This window comes from Atta colombica, unplaced genomic scaffold (assembly GCF_001594045.1).
Source record: "Atta colombica isolate Treedump-2 unplaced genomic scaffold, Acol1.0 scaffold147, whole genome shotgun sequence".
In the NCBI taxonomy this organism is placed as follows: domain Eukaryota; kingdom Metazoa; phylum Arthropoda; class Insecta; order Hymenoptera; family Formicidae; genus Atta; species Atta colombica.
The window spans coordinates 73573-89633 of record NW_017259236.1 but is presented as its reverse complement, the minus strand read 5'-3'; the positions used below and the strand labels follow the sequence as shown (position 1 = coordinate 89633).

General features: G+C 32.1%; 1 protein-coding gene across 3 annotated transcripts in view; it reads right to left on the bottom strand.

The window, feature by feature from the left end:
* The window catches only part of LOC108685209 (tyrosine-protein kinase PR2), a 330449-nt gene that overhangs the window by 264818 nt on the left and 49570 nt on the right, over positions 1-16061 (bottom strand). For all 3 annotated transcript variants that reach the window (XM_018189894.1, XM_018189897.1, XM_018189895.1), the window contains exon 3: positions 194-283. In XM_018189894.1, the coding sequence (XP_018045383.1) occupies positions 194-283 (90 nt within the window). The remainder of the gene's footprint in view (positions 1-193; positions 284-16061) is intronic.

Sequence of the window (16061 nt, the reverse complement as noted above, 5' to 3'; positions counted from 1 at the left end):
TGCATATCAAATAGAGTGAAATGAATTTTCTGATTTAACAATTTGCACACTCCTTCTCCTGATTCTTATTAGTTTTGAATGTCTTTGTTATTGTTACTTTAAATCAAGAATCCCTTTTAAGCATACATATTCCTTTTTAAACAAATTAATGATATATAATCGATGATACAAAATAAATAAAAACAAATAATACCTCGAATACCGGGATAATACTGTTGCAACTCAGCTTCCATAAGAAACTCGTAAAGACCAGGTCCATTGCGAGACATTCCTCCTTGTATATCTAGAATTAAAATAAATGTAAATATAATAAAAATAAACAATAAAAAAACAATAAGAATCGTATATTTGAAAACTCAACAATAAGAAATATGAAATACTGACATAACAGTTAAACTTAGATCTTTACTGCTCAAATAATTCAATATGAATCATTATATGTATATGTATATATAGAATCTCACGTAATTGTGATCATGATATTTTTCCGATACTTCCGATGACTGATAAAAATTATATGGAATAAAAGTTAATCAGTTTTCAATCGGCTATAAATTGCAATATTAAAAATTTGCAAATATTCTTTTTTAGAAAAAAGGTCAAGGTGATTGACCCTAATTTTTTTTAATAGTACTACTTATTTTTTTACTTCATAATATTGTAACTGATCAAGATGAATTCAATGACTTTCTATACTATGTCCTTGAGATGACTTTAAAGACATGTGGGATCAATGAACGGAAATGTTTTCGTGAAAAATTATTATTTTATTTGTATTAAATTTTATATGGACATATTCTACAGCAGAAAAAGAAAAATTTTTGTATTAGCAACATATCAACTTTCTCATTAGAGGAATATATTTTCGATAAATTGAACTATGATTTGCTCTAATGACAAAGACTTGAACACAAAAACCATCGTAACAATTATCGACGCCACGCTATAAGTACTACACGTTATGTTGACTTTCTTTTTATATACATGTGTAATAATTGTGAACGGGAATACCGAATTCAGAAATGGCTACGTCGATTCCTCAATTTGTCTACAGGTATATTTTTTCTACTGAACAATGCCATAAAAAATATGTAAAGTTTAATATAAAATAATATTTCAATGAATACAATCGTTTTCATTCATTGATTGTATATGTCTGATTTTAAGATCATCTTAAGGTCATAGTACAGCAGGTCACTGAACTCGTATTAACATAAGTTATAATATAAAATGAAATAAAAAATATGTAGTGCCATTTAAAAAAATTAAGATTACTTCGATTTTTTTCTTAAAAAATATTTTACACATTTTTGATATTGCAATTTGTAGCCGATTAAAATCTGACTAACTTTTATTTAAAATAATTTTTGTCAGATCGGAAGTGCCAGAAAAATGATCACAGTTACGTAGGACATCCTGGATACCATCATTTGTAATCGCTCGAATTGCGCGCCGAATTTTTCGGATTTATAAACGCAATTAATCCTGTAGCAATATCATGAATTAAATTGACAAGCAATTTTAATAATTTGATGTTCAATCAGGCATCAAGTTAAATTAATTTTTTATTTTAATTAAACAGATTGCAAAAATACATTTACAATATATATGTAGAAACGATAATGTGACAATACATTTTGCAATTTTACATAATTGTACACAATACATTGTATTATACATTCAAATGTATTATATTATATTACAATGTATTATACATTCAAATATTAAATTCATAAATACATAATCTTTTATTATATTAACATTTTGAGTATTTACAGAGTATTAATTTAATTTACATAAGTAATTTCAAACGTATAATAATACAATTGCAAAAAGTATTGTTACATTATCATTCCGATAACTTTACGTACATATGTAATTCTATTTCTGCAATCTGCTTAATTACAATTAATTACAATTAAAGTTACTTACATGTTGCAAATTTATTAATAGAAGTGTAGAAATGTAGAAGTGTAGAAGTTTGCAATATTATAATAAGTCAACACTTTTTTTTATTTTTTGGATTTATAAATCAATACTGTAATAGTATCATGAATTAAATTGACAAGCATCAATTTTTATAATGTAATGCCTAATATGATACCTAACATGATTTGATCGAATATCAAATTATTAAAAACTGCTTGTCAATTTAATTTGTGATATTATTACAATAGTTTAATTACTTTTATAAGTCCGAAAAACTAATTCGATGCAATTCGAATGACTACATGACTACAAATATGATATATGCAATATATGCATGTACATATTGTATATAGTATATATGTATGAATAATTCACATTAAATTATTTAATGTAATTATTTAAGTATTAAAGATCCAGCTTCGATCGTTATAGGCTTTAAATTCTTACTTATTGCGTATGCACATATATGGTCTTAATAAATCATTTGTTATTGTATATTTAATAATTTTATTCGGCGCGCAATTTGAATGACTATAAAAATGGTATATATATATATATATATATATATGCATGTACATATACACATATAATGTGTATATAGATATTGATTCAGATTGAATTATTTGAGCATTAAAAAATCTAGCTTTGACTGTATGGTCAGTACTTCTGGTCAGTACTACTTAGTGTTAAGTACAATAGATGTATTTTTCTGATTTATCCTACATACGTGCACATTCACAACATGAACTCGCTAATACTCACATACATTTATACAAAGTGGAACAGTAAAGAAAATTTAAATGATACGGAGTTTAATTCTTGAAATTGAGTAAGGTTGAAACTATTATTTTCCAATATTAAAGCTCCTGATTCAGCCAAGAACTCTGCGTTAACGGTGGCGACACAGAATCAGACGACGGTCTGATAGCCATGCTCTTAAGCACAAGCTCATGTCCATATGCTCGCCTGCGACGCGCCGAAAGTGAACGAGACAGCGAGCTCCTTTTCACATTAGTCGCTTGTTTCAAGCGACCGAAAATGCTTTCTTGGTAATTTCGACCGCTCGGCGGCCCTAGGCATCAATAAGGGGGACATTCTAAATAACATATAAGTTTTAATAAATTGTAGTAATAGTGTACCCTACCCAATTAATTCATAAATTATGTTAAAACGCAACAGTTTACGAGATATTTAATTGTTTATACGCAATTTTTATACAGTATACTCTTCCTTCATAAACTCAAGTAGCAAGAATAATTTAATAAAAGACGAATTTTACCGAAAAAAAATTATAAAGTAGCATTTTCCTTTCTCGAAAGAATTAGAAAAGAAATGCGTATGTTTGAGACTCGAGTGAAAAAAATATGCAAAAAAAAAAAACGAATAGTTGCAAAAAGTATGTTTTTCGGTTATATTATTAAAACGAAAGATATTGATTGTAAAAAAAAGTTCGGTATAAAAAATGTAGATATTCGAAATATCTATAAAATTAGATGTAGAACATTAAAATCGATTTATTAGTTCAGTAAAAAAAAAAAATAAAAATACCGAAAGCTTTTTTTCACTCTCTCTCTCTCTCTCTCTCTCTCTCTCTCTCTCTCTCTCTCTCTCTCTCTCTTTGTTCATTGAGATTTAAACGCAAAGCTTTGAAATTCTCGTAAAATGTTAGCATAACTATTGAAAATATAACATTAACTTTCGCAAATATAAAAATAAATTAGTGTTACACGAAAAATATATTTTGCAACTATATTTAACAGTTACACTAATTAATAATTTGTTCACATATGTATTTGCATCTGCAATTAAATTCACAAAAACAATTTTATATCGATAATTCCGTACATTTAAATATACAATTGAATACTTTTTACCGTATATTAAATAAAGAAATATAGCTAATGTGATTTAAATTTGTTAATCAGACATCCATATTCAAATGATATTCAATGATTTTTTAATAACAAACCGAAAAAAATAAAAATTCAAGAAACAAAACATTAAAAATTTCATGATTACAATTACTTTGCGAAACATTTGGTTAAACTATTTGTTTATATCTCGTCGAGTTACCCCAGATTAAAAAAAAAAAATCATGTTCCACGTCAATTTATTGCTGAGAAAATGTAAATTTAGCAAATTTTAACGCACAAATCAGATACGCGCGAATCGCCGAGCCCGATCTTCTCCATTCGAATGCGCGCCGGCTTCCCTCACTCCGCCCTGTCTCGCTTGCGTTCTTTAACTTTCTAATGGTTATATGTAAAAGCGTATATATTACTAGTTTCAATAGCTCGGATCGTGTGTTTCTGCTCGAATATAGGCTTACTTTACGTGCCTTTTATTGACCATTTATTGACTGTTAAGGGAGGAAAGGACAGTTTTCGACAATTTTTACAATTTTTAAACCGATCTCGCCATTTTGTTTCAGCCAAATTATCTTTATTTAAAAATAGCATGCAACATAAATTAACATGTCATTCCTCGCTTCTGACGTCACGTCCAACATGGCCGCCGCGAGTCAGGAGCCTCTTATATATTAAATTTCATTCAGGATACATGTTAGAATATAACCAATAGGAAATAAATGCTCTTAACGGTCTAGCTGAATCTTAAGTACTTATATAATTCTGTGGAAATTTATATACTACGTAATCCTTTCAACTACATGCCGAAATGATTTTTCGGATTTAAAACGCAAACTCTACTGAATTACCTGAATTAGTAATATTATGAGTTAAATTGACTAGCAATTTAACAATTTGATGCTCTTTATTCTTAGAATTATCTTAATAATGCTGAATGACATATTAAAATTTATGAATAATTAATTCTTATTCTGAAAAATACAATATTATTTCGATTGGAAATCGAACCCAGATCTCTAGCATTCTATGAGAGCGTCCTAATTCTCGATAATCTAAAAACTTAGGACGTTCGCATAACTTAAAATTGTAATTATGATGAATAACTCAATATCTTTAATGATTTAAATTTTTTTGTACAATATGGGTTTATGTTTGATTCATTTGTAATAAGTTTTAAAAGAATAAGTACGACTGTGTAAATAGTACACATAAATATGAGAGAGAACGCCAATAATCGATCAAAGTTAGATATTATGAATACAATATATGTACAAGGGCAAGTCAATAAATTCTTAGAAAATCTGTCAGAGGACACTTGCAGTGTCATATCACATTACTTCTTAACAAGTAGCATCTTTCAACTAATTACTGTCAAATTTTGAGTGGAATTTATCGCGTGGTTTCATTTCTATAGACGATTAAAGCGAACAACCTTTATATTTTTTGCAAAATGGAAAAAAACGAATTTCGTACAGTCAGATCAAACATCTACATATGAAAGATTTAACGTCGAAAGAAATCAAAGCTGAGTTGGATAATGTTCATAGCACATCTGCACCAGCGTTTGCGACTGTATACAACTGGATGAATGAATTTAAATGTGGTCGTACATTTACATGTGATGCACCTCGTTCGGGATGTCCAATTGAGGCTATTACGCTAAAAATCATCGATAAAGTCCATATTGTTTTAACTGATCGACGAATGAAAGTGCGCGAGCTTGTTGAGGCCACAGACATATAACATGGCACAGTGATTTCAATTTTGCACGAACAATTGAATATGAAAAAGCTTTCGGCAAAATGAGCTGCGTTTGCTCACTGTGGACCATAAGCACGACCGTGTGACGATTTCAAAAGAATGTTTGGAGATATTTCAACTAGATAAATTTCTGCGTCGATTCATTACTGTAGCCGAAATATGGATCCATTACTTCATCCAACGAAGGAAAGAAAGTCAAAACAATGGACTTCATCAGATGAACCAGCTCCGAAGAAGGTGAAGACGTAAAGTCGGCTGGAAAGATGATGGCCACAATTTTTTGGGATGCACGCGGTATAATTCATATCGATTCCTTCTGTCGAAGCAAACGATCAATGGCGATTGCTACAGCCTTATTGGACCGTTTCAACATTTTAAAGAAAAAACGTTTCCATTTGGCAAAAGTGCTCTTCCATCAAGACAATGCACGGGTTCACATGTGGCCGGCATCGATGGTTAAATTCAACGAATTCCACTACGAATTGCTTCCCCAGCATATTCGCCAGATTTAATCCTCAGTGACTATTTCCTGTTTCCTGAAGAAATAGTTCAGAGAAAAGAGATTCATCACCAGAGAACAGTTCATCGCTGAAAGAGGCTTATTTTGAAGCGTTGGACAAATCATATTGTTCGGACGGTTTGAAAAAGTTGGAGAATCGTTTAATCAAGTGAATCGAACTAAAAGGAGACTATGTTGAGAAATAAAAATGAATAAATAAAAAAAATGTGTTTTATTGTTTTTCTAAAAACTTATTGACTTGTCCTCGTATATTCTAAATTTTTAAATTTAATTATCTCAGATATGACTACGCCGAAACATTCGAACAGTAACCATAATTGATCTGAGGCGCTAATAATATAAATGTGATAAGGTTAAATATGATAAATATTTTCCGCAATAAGTTCTTTACTAAATTAATTATTTCATATACAGTAATGTCCGAGTTTCGGCGCCTTATCATATTTATATTATTAACGTCTCATATCAATTGTGGTTAATGTTCGAATATTTCGACGCACAGTCACATCTGAGATAATTAAATTTAAAAATATATATTCAAGAATATATATTCATAATATTTAACTTTAATTGATTTACTGGCGTTTTCTCTTATTTATGTATATCATTTGTAGTATATACTTATAGGATGTGTCACCAAAATCCGAACAAATTTCAATTTAAATTTATTGTGCCTCCGCCAGAAGTTGTTGTTGGCGTCCAAGAAAACCTGATATTTCTAGTAAACAGTCATATTCTCAAAATGATCGCGATATTGAAATCAAGTGTGCAGAGTATAATATATTGAATAGCCGCGATTACGGAAGGCCTTCGCGCTGGGCACTCAGCAACGGAAATAATTCGGTTCTTTGAATATCCGAGATCAACCATTTATGACGTTGTGGCAAGATATACAGCTTTAAAACAGTCTAATGGAAGGTTCCAGTATGCCAGCGAGGAAGAGTCACACGAAAGAACGCACCGCGAGGATCTCTGCAGTCGTTGAAAGGGCTCAAGCGCTGATTTCGGATGACCTAGGGCAATCGTTGTGTTCTGATGGATGTAGTGAAGCCGTGGAAATTGTGGCGTCCGGAAGGCCATATGTTTTTCAGCAGGATGGTGCCGGCTCATGTGAATCATTTGATTCAAAATTGGCTCTCAAACAACATTGATATGTTTTGGTCCAAGGAAATCTGACCTCCCAACAGCTCAGATTTAAATCCCTTGGACTACTACGTATGGAGTGTAGTTGAAAGGGTCACAAATAAGTCTGGGCATCCCATGTCATCATTAAGGATCACTATTGAGGCAGCATTCGTCGGCATGGACAGCGCTACATTACAGCGTGCGCATGAACGCTTCAAACCGAGAATAGAAGCCGTTCAAGCTAATGGGGAATGTATCGAATAATTATACTCTACAGGGATTCCCCAAGTGCATGTAAAAAGATTTTTTGTAATATTTAATTTTTTATTAAAAACATTTTGTTTAAAGAAATTATTCGATTTGTCTGGATTTTGGTGATGCATCCTGTATAAGACTCATCTATAATTCTTTTTTAAAGCAGAAGACCTATTATGAAGGGAAGGTGGAGTGGATTATATTTCTGCTGCAAGTATCTTACATCTCTTGCTACTTAGAAACGTTCAACGTGATTTGTTTTATGTGAAACGTTGAACGTTTCTAAGTAGCAAGAAATGTAAGATAATACTTAATATTGCAGCAGAAATATGAACAGCCGAAATGTGACGCGATTAAACTTTTTTTGTTCTAACTTTTTAATAAATAACGACCGCTGGCCGAAACTTGGAGATCATTCAGGATCATGACCTTAACAATATATGTCAAGATCAAGACTATTGAAGATAGATCCGTTGTTTTCAATATTTGTATCCAATCTGTGCTCGAACGATTTGGAAGAAAATCGCGATTAAAAGTGGAGATGCTAACTTAACGATAAATTAGCACCGCTTTCATTAAATTACATACAAAATAAAAAAATTAGTTCAATAAAATTAAGTATTTCTTATGTGTTTTCAAAATAACAAATCAAAATTAATATAACTATAACGATTTAAAAGATATACGCCAATAAAGTTTTACGTATATAAGACCGATACAAGAGTTAAGTATCAGTTAAAATACAGCGAATTGTTCTTTATGTTTTCAAAATATGAACAAGATTTTGGTGCTTATTCCTTTTAACCGATAAATCATCTCCGAAGTGATTATCTATCGCTTTCCTACAAGAGGAAAGAGCTAATAAAAATGCAAATACCAAATTGGGTGTAAATTCCAATTGTTCCTCCTTTTATGTACTCTCAAAATAAGTACAACGAGATTTTGATGTTTATCCTCTTTGACCAGAAAATCACTCTTGAAGTGATCATCGCTTCTATACAAGAGTAAAGTATTTAATAGAATTCACGAAGATACATGTAACGCGTGAAATCGAGGAGCATGAGTTGCAAATTAGTGGCTGTGAACATATTACAGAGAATTCTAAGTCTAATAGAAGGTGGGATATAGTTGTGTAACTACCTAACTTTTGTGCAAATTAGCTCGTCGGCGTAAGTATATCAGTCGAAATGCAAAGGAAGTTTGAATGGAAGATGAAATGCAGGTAAAGAATATGTGGCTTTTGCTGAGAATAGCTATGCGTTTATTGTATTCTGTATGATGTCTTACAATTTCTGTATATGTGTAAATGCGCGCGCGCGCGCGCGTGTTAATTTTTACAATTTTGATAAGTTTGATAAGTTTGGTAAATTTCCATGAAATGACGCTACAATCCATTTGATGACGTGACATCTCGAAAGATCCACTCTTCGAACCCCTTCAGGCCAAATTTCAGCTAGAAAGGACGCATAGTTCACGTTTGATAGTCATTTGAAGCGAGATTGACGCGCAAAAAAGTGCTCTTCCATCAAGACAACGCGCCGTCCCATAAGTCGACCGTTGCAATGACAAAACTACGAATTGGGCTATGAATTGATTCCTCATCCACCCTATTCTCCGGATTTGGCCCCGTGTGACTTCTTTCTGTTCCCAAACTTAAAAACTTGGCTCGGTGGGAAGAAATTCTCGTCAAATGAGGAAGTCATTGTCGCCGTCAATGAGTATTTTGCAGACTTTGAGATGGCCTACTTCAAATGACTACCAAACGTGAACTATGCGTCCTTTCTGGCTGAAATTTGGCCTGAAGGGGTTCGAAGAGTGGATCTTTCGAGATGTCGCGTCATCAAATGGATTGTAGCGCCATTTCATGGAAATTTATCAAACAGCCCACGTATATACTTGGCACTTACTTTAGTAGAAGACATTTTGTAATTTAGTCTATATTGAATTAGGATATATGGGAATCTATAATAAAATTTTTTCGATGTTTTGGTTTGGTCCAGGCACTCGGGCTAAAGAAGCGATTGGCGAAAGGTGAACACGAACATAAATCTGGACACAGCGTGCCGCGAACACGACATTATATATTCTCGAAGTAACGATCTCACTGACAGACATACAGCGGACAAGGTACTCGTCGACAAAGCACTAGGACTCGCGTCATGGCGAAAGATTCGACTCTGAGCGAGAGAGTCTGGGATGAAAACAAAGGCATGAGCACGAAACCGAAGATGACGAAGAAAAAGTCGATGAAAAAGCGGATACTTCTGACGGTGAAACGAGGGCGGCGCATTACCAATTCTGTCAATTTTGAACGCGCTCGGATCCTTGATCGGCGTAGCGTGATGAAAGGATGTATTATAGTAAACAACAGTAAAGCCGCGCGATGTTAGCTCGAGGAGCTGCAATGTCATAATCACGCAATAGAACATGAGCTATATCGCTCCGTACAAATACTGACGCGGACTGTATCTCGACCATACAAACACGGATAAGACGTAGTAACAAAAAAAAAACGTCAAAAAAACGATAAAAATGGCCGCGGATGTAACCAACGTGCAATTGGATCAGCTTGCGAGGCGTATGGGCGTATCGTACTTTAGGTATTCATGCGTAACGTTTTACCGACGAATTTCGGTGCGGCCGAAAAACAAAAACGATATCGTAAATCTGATGATGCTACGAGTACTCCCAGTACTCATTATAATGTATGCGAAGAGGAACGCGTCGTGTACTTCGAGTTTTGATAATAAATACACGGAATTTTCGCCGAGCGTGCCGCTGAAATACAAGATATCGAAAAGGTTGGCACAGATCATTTACCTTCCGATCATCGCACGAAGCATTACGGATCTAATGATATGGTATTGTCGACCAAATCGGATGATTGCTCGATTTTCGAGAAGAGATTATCGTCAGATTGCACGTGCGACAGCTATAGCAATAACGTGAGCGTGAGATGCTTGAATAGAGCAGAGCGCAAACAGAGAGATAACACCTTCTTTACAAGGCGTCACCGTTCGATACCGATAACATTCGCTCATCTAGCTACATCAGGAAAAAGAAGTTTAACACGTCGAACATAAAATTTTTTAAATCTTTGGGATTCGCGATACGCAACTTTCGAGATAACTGATATCCTAAACATCACGAACGATCCGATCTTGAAAGTTGTTCATGTCCTAAATATCATTTGTTCAAGCCATTGAAGGTTGTATCTCTTATTCTCATTGTTACTAAATTTGGACTAAAAATTCATTTTATGAATTTATAATATCATGTTCCCCATTGAAATCGAAAAACTTTCGTCTGAAATATTTTTTAAGAAAATGCATATTTTTCAAGAAATTAGCTTGATACGGTCGCTCTGTTACTTCTGTATATAATAATACTACATTTTGAGAGAGAGTGCGAGTGGCTGATATTAAATAAATACATTTATTGTAAAGATACAAGTCTTTTTTTCGTGAACTACTAAGGATCGCGCTAAGGATCGTGGAATATATTAAATCGAGCAATCGATCAGAAAAAGCGGAACTGAGACGCGGAATATAATTGTGTGTGTATGCGTACGTGCGTGCGTGTATGCGCCAATTATTGATATCAGATCTATATATCTTATGTTTATATACCTCATTCAAATTAGTTTAATTTTTATTTATGAGATTTTCATTTGGTGGCAAATATACAAAAATAGATTTACTTTTACTTTTTTAAGTTAGATATACTATCATTTGAGTTGCAATTCTTAATCAAGGTTTGTATATGATTTGAATTGAATGAAGTAACAATTTTTAAAGATTATAATTTAGCGCCTATTATTAATATCAAATATTTTATATACCTGATTCGTATCGTTTAAATTAAATAGAATTATTTATAGGATATATTTCATTTAATAGATAAGTACGCATCACTTAGGTTTCATCAAATATTTTAATTTAATAAAATTTTTTTTACAGAGTATCCACAACATTTTTTTACCTTTTTTTAAAAATGTCTTCTTATAAAGTATATGAATTAATCAATTTAATACATATTTTTTTCGAAGAATCGAAGAATACACTCTTAGCGCCTTTTTCTACTCTTTTTTAAAAGATAAGTTTTGTACTGATGTATTTAGTGTTTCTTTATAATTCATTTTTTAATTTAGAAAATTTTTTTCTCGCGGAAACATATATTTGTACCGCCTTCATACCTATTTTAAAAAGATGAATTTATATACTAATATCATGGTTTTTATAGTTTTTAAAGTCTTTCTATATAAATAGTATATAAATTATATAAAGATTATACGTTTCGCAGGTTTTCTCCGTGTCTAAATCCAATATCAAGCTGCTTCTCGCCGTGATGAAGTGGAGTGCAAGGTTCACGAAACGTAGGCATTCCAAAACTGAATCTGGACACGGAGAAAATCCGTGAACCGCATAACTTTATATAGAAAGTATCCGTGGAAGTCTCAAGAATAATATAAGAATAGTATATAAATTAATTACTTTAGTACATTTTTTTTACGATGATTTTTAACTGTAACATCAGGGTTGGAAAGTCACTCAATCGTTTACAATGAATTGGAATCATTCATTACTGAAAAATAGTAACTCGTTATTTATTATTTTATTAAGTTTTGTGTAAATTTAACTGATTTGAGTAAATTTAACATTGCCTCTCTTTATTATTTTCTATTATAAAACCATCTCTTATCTCCTCCATTTTAATCTTTGATTCGATGACTCATGCCCATCATCTGTTACTGATCCTTTATCATTTTTTTACCCTTTGCATTTTAAAATGATTTAGTTTCTTTAATCGCAGGCATGCAAAAATACGACTTTGAAAAGTCCACTGATATGTAGGAGTAATTTCCGACGTAATTTTTTTACACCCAAATCTGACCAAAATTGTTTAGCACGTCAGGCTTTTGAAATTTTGGATTCTATATCCTATATAACTTAAAAGTGCAAAAGTAGCCGTTTTTTTGACATTTTCAGATTACAACAATAATTTTAAACCTGAAGATATTCGATTTAACTTATTATCAATCAATATTGTTCTTTCATTGTAACCGAATCTTTCTATCTTTGATTGTTGGTTATTATTCGATTTCCTTTTTGATTATAAACGATCTAACTTGAAACTTAAAATTATATCTATTTTTTAAAAAATATTCTATATTTTAAGATAAATTTGACACTGTCTAATCAAGAACTAGTTTTTGACTAAATAATTTGTGCTTGCGATATGGTTGATTGATATTATGAAGCTTCCTTCTTTTTACTGTGATTTAAATTCTTTAAAGTTGTTTTTCCATAATTTATCTCTGATAAAAATTATTTGTCATAATTTTTAAATATTGATCTGTGTTTCATCAATATCGAGGTTCTTTTAGTGAGTTGGAAGGAGCTTACTATGACAAGTTAATCATCACGTATACAGGGTGTTCCAAGAAAGTTGGGACACCTGAACATCTAAGGAAAATATAAGTTTAACAGAAAAGTGTTTTAGAAAAAATTGTAGAGTTCAAAAAGATCTATTTACTGATCTTATCAATTTGATCTTGGGTGGCATTGCCAAAGTCAGGTCAAAATCACATCAATTTTTGAAGAGGGACACTTTACTTTTAATTCCAGAATCTAATAGCTAATAGCTATAGCTCGAGAGTTTTTCAAAACACTACAATAAAATTATTTTTCATAAAGTATTTTTCGAATTTTAAGGCTTAAAAGTTTCAGTATTGTTCAGGATTGTTCAAGATCATTTCCTAGATAACATTCGTTAAATCAAGATCATTGGAGATTACTTCTCTTATTTTGGTTTTACATAAAAATGAATTTTCATTGCAAACTAAAAATAAGACATTAACAATGATCTTGATTTAACGAACAAATGTTATCCAGGACATAATCCTGAACAACATTCAAGAGGTTTTATCCATTGGTCAGATCATCTTGTGCGATGCTAATGCCAGCACTGCAGCTTTCAAGCATTTCCTTACGGAAATAAACTATTGAAATATCAATAATTATTATTGGATTTTAATAGTGATTATTCGCTCTTTAATAGTGATTATTTATTATCTAATAATCGGATTGTTCACAATAATTACTTCCCAATAGTTTTGACGGAGTAATTGGTTGTTTACGACGATTTTTAATCCGACAGACCAGTGGCACGCATTGATGTCCAAAAATTCCTAGCCTAAAAAAAATCGAATTTTGATGATTATCTCAGAAGTAAGTCGGATTAGATCGAATAGATTGTGAGAAGTGCAATGTGTTCTGCGTGATGTAAATTTAATAAAAAGAATGCATAAAGACAAACAGGTATGTACGTTAATTATTATTTTAATAATTAATATTGTGTATTTTATTTTAAAATATATATCAATAATGGAAATATATACAGTTTAGAGAAGTCTAAAAAAGCAAATATAACTTCACTGTACTAATTATTAATCTATAAACTTAATTAAACTAATCTATAAATCTATAACTTAATTAAATTATAATATTTTTACAGGTGTACAACTTTGCTCCCGCCGTTTTCCTATAGATGGCTTTAGCGATAAGTGGTGGTCGAAATAAATAGATCATAGACGTCAACAATAAACTTGGGCATCTGTCAACATAACCTCATAGAAACATTAGTCGATTTGTGTCTGCATCATAAAGTTATTTTCGATTGAAAATGTCAGTTTACGAGCTAAATTCTCGTCATTTGCGGGAGGTTTTAATTTTTTGCTTCAATATAAAGAAATCTGCGGCTGAGGCTCATCGAATGCTCTCAAATACTTATGATGAGGCCGCTATTAGTGAAAGAACGTGTCGTGAGTGGTTTCAACGCTTCAAGAACGGTGATTTTGACGTCCAAGATCATGCTCTGTATTTGGGATCAGCTCGGCGTAGTGTATTATGAACTGTTAAAACCGACTGAAATCACGGGCGATCGGTATCGAACGCAATTGATGCGTTTGAGCTGAGCATTGAAAGAAACAAACGGCCGCAATACAACGAGAGACACGATAAAGTGATTTTGCAGCATGACAATGCTCGACCCCATGTTGCGAAAGTGGTCAAGACATACTTGGAAACGTTGAAATGGGAAGTCCCCACCCGCCGTATTCTCCAGACGTTGCTCCCTCTGACTATCACTTGTTTCGATCAATGGCACACGGCCTGGCTGACCAGCACTTCCGGTCTTATGAAGAAGTAAAAAATTGGATCGATTCGTGGATAGCCTCAAAAGATGATCAGTTTTTTCGACGCGGGATTCGTACGCTACCTGAAAGATGGGAGAAAGTAGTGACCAGCGATGGACAATACTTTGAATCATAAATGTATAAGTTTTTTACAATAAAGCCTCGAATTTCGGAAAAAAACGGCGGAAGCAAAGTTGTACACCTAATAGCTTGAAGACTTACCATTAAGGCCCGGTTGCACTAACGTTACTTTAATTTTAAACGAGGTTCCACTCTTTGTTCCTGTTTCTTTTCGGTTTGACACGACATAGAGAAAGGTTTAAGTCTCGCTTAAAGTCAAAGCAATGTTGGTGTAACCGGGCCTAAATTATTTTAAAATGGATGTAAATGAGAACAGATCCTTTGAGAATTTTTAGATATAATATAGAAATAAGGTGCCTTAATTCCAATGAAACACAGATGACATAGTATGACACAATGAACAATTACATTCTTGTTGTTCATTTCAATGGTTAAACAAGAATGAGATGATCGCTATTTTGATGTGTCACTTGTCAAAAGGCACCTATGCGTGTTCTCTGCGAGGGAACATTAAATAATATGAAGTGGTTTCACCAATGCCAATTAACTTAATAGGCTGTTAACTGATCAGTCGCATTTGCTGTTTAATAGAATTGACCAATTACGGTATCAGTTAATAATGATTAAACTTAATCAGCGTTGAAATCGGCTCTGTTATATTTTTGACTTTTTTAGTAATCATCTACATATTTGGAAACATTTTTATATTATTCAATAAAAATATTTTCCACAGAAAACAGATTTTATTGGATTATAGAACCACAAAATTAATACAAGAAGTCATATATTATTAATAAAAAAAATACGTACAGAAGAAAGTTTGAAAAGATATAGCCAATAATTTTGAAAAAGGATCACTGATGAGCGATGTTCAACAAAATGAAAAAAATTATGGTAAATAGAATATTTTTATTAAGACTCTCTTACAAGATATAAAACTGAACAGATTATAACATTAGATAAAATTACATAAATATGAGATATACATACAACTTAAAATATGTGATGTGTGAATATGAGTATTCATCCTTATTGTCAAAACATATGTTATGCAAAACGCAACACGCGAGTATAAGTAAAAGTATCATTTCTGTGTTATACATATATACATATATTATAAATTTCCGAAATCTTCCTTTTAACATACCAAACACTCTTTCGATTATAACAATAATTTTTGACAATTTATTATTATTGTGTCGTATACAATTCAAGTGGCCATTGTCACTTAAAATGGGATAATCATAAGAAAGCGAATATGCAGAATTCGATAACAAATAACCCTACTGTGGAAAATATCTATTTATGTATGTCATGTTCCATCAAA